The following is a 1781-nucleotide window of genomic DNA, read 5'->3' on the forward strand; positions in this document are numbered from 1 at the left end:
GCACAACTGGACCCTGCCCTAGCCCTGTGCCACAGAAAAAAACCACAACAAAACCTCCTGAAATTAACATGTTACATTTACCCTAATAAAATCTGGTTCAATCCACTACGGATCAAACTTGAAAACCACCAGCAAAAGGACTACCACTACATGGATAAAGGCCAGACAAATTTGTAAGGTGGTGGTTTTCATTCAAAACTGAGAAATAGCTGAGAAATTTTCTGTCCTGTGACACGTCCTAGTTTTCCTGCTGCTCAACATCCCACTCCCAAGAAGAGCAGGCAGAGCATGGACAGGACAGTCCCAGGTGATTAGAAGGGGCTGGTGCCTCACAGAAGGGCTTTAGTTCCCCCAGGTGACCCTGGTCAGGGTTTGAGCAGGTAAACCACCACCATGTGCCCCCAAAGGTTGGTTTTCTGGGCAAGAAGGCAAAGCAGACTGCAGCCAAGAGGCTCTTCCAGCTGCTGGTAGCAACAGCTTTCACTGGAGTGGAAACAGGGTGGGGTGGGAAAGTTTTCTCTCCTAGAAAAGGGTCACTCCTTCAGTTTAATTTAGTCAGAACACACTGTGCACAGTACTGGTCTTGTGGAGCTTGGAAATAATCTTTGTGGCTCCAACAGACAACTTCTTCCCTGTGGGATCAGGATCCAGCTGCTATGCATCATAGCTGCAGACAACGGACATTCCCACCAGTCAGGAAGATTCTCCCCCCCCAGAACTGGGCTCTGACACCCACTCATTTCATCTTAACCTTGTACGAGTCAGAAGCACAAGAACCACGAAATAAATGGAGAGCACTTCCATGGGAATTCTGAATGTTTAATGTGGAAAATCACAGAACATCAACATGGACTTTTTTGCGCAGCTGCACATCTTCCACGAGCACAGAGGCAGCGACACGCTGCCGGAAGCCGTTTTGTTCACACTCAGAATGGAGGACGGACTGCAGGAAGCAGAACTGTGACCCGGGAACCGCTGACATCGGCTGTGGAAGCAGATGGACAGTCGCACCCACCTTCACTTCAGGTTCTTAAAAAGATTGTGAGCAACCTAGAAAGAGATAGAGCCTTCAGTAACCCTTGGTCTAGGGATGGAAACAGGAAGAGTGTTACCACCTAACTCTTGTTTTCTGGGTCACCAATAAACATGGTCCTGTGGTCCCCCATTCTTCTCATTGTTCTGCAACAAGTCATCAAGAAAACTAACAAGCTGAGATTTCTTACAAAGTTTCAGCTTAGGTTAAAAAGGTTTAACTTTAAAATGGTACATACAACACTGAAATAGTTGAGCACCATTTGCAGGGCACAAACGATGCATCTGACTTACCTGTTTCATAATCTACCAAATCCCTGCTAGATCTGTTGTAATGAGGAGGAACCAAACATTCAGCGAGAAAAAGCATCAAGGCTCAGAGATTTTCAGAGCTCCCTCTGACTGAACAGCTACCACACCTCGCACTCGACCTCCCAGTCCCCGCAGGGATGCTGCACTCACGCAGTGGTCCCTGGCGTGCAGGAAGTCGAAGAGCTCCTCCGTGCACTGCTCCTCCGTCTGGGACCGGGAGGCCACCCGCGCGTTGCACACCTCCCCCGTCGGGACCACCCCCCCAGCCGCTCCCGCGCCTTGACGCATTTCTCCATCTGCTCGCAGTGCTCCCGCACCGTGGTCAGGGGATCCTGCAGACACAGGGCTGCTGTGAGCACGGGGAGGCCCCGACACGCCGCATTCCCCCCGGACCCACTGCTTTACGAGGGCGCCACGTCTGGGCCCCGCGGCGCGGC

At 51.2% G+C, this 1781-nt stretch overlaps 1 protein-coding gene across 1 annotated transcript; it reads right to left on the bottom strand.

Annotated features, from left to right (window-relative positions):
* Positions 1-1017: 1017 nt before the first annotated feature.
* On the bottom strand, positions 1018-1676 carry LOC103804575 (cytochrome b-c1 complex subunit 6, mitochondrial-like; the record flags this gene model as incomplete). Its single annotated transcript, XM_009077189.1, is given in 3 exon segments — positions 1018-1050; positions 1495-1587; positions 1590-1676. Coding segments are annotated over 3 exon segments (213 nt in total), but the record flags the coding sequence as incomplete, so codon positions are not given.
* Between the last annotated feature and the right edge of the window lie 105 nt (positions 1677-1781).

Source organism: Acanthisitta chloris, unplaced genomic scaffold (assembly GCF_000695815.1).
Source record: "Acanthisitta chloris isolate BGI_N310 unplaced genomic scaffold, ASM69581v1 scaffold29216, whole genome shotgun sequence".
Lineage (NCBI taxonomy): Eukaryota > Metazoa > Chordata > Aves > Passeriformes > Acanthisittidae > Acanthisitta > Acanthisitta chloris.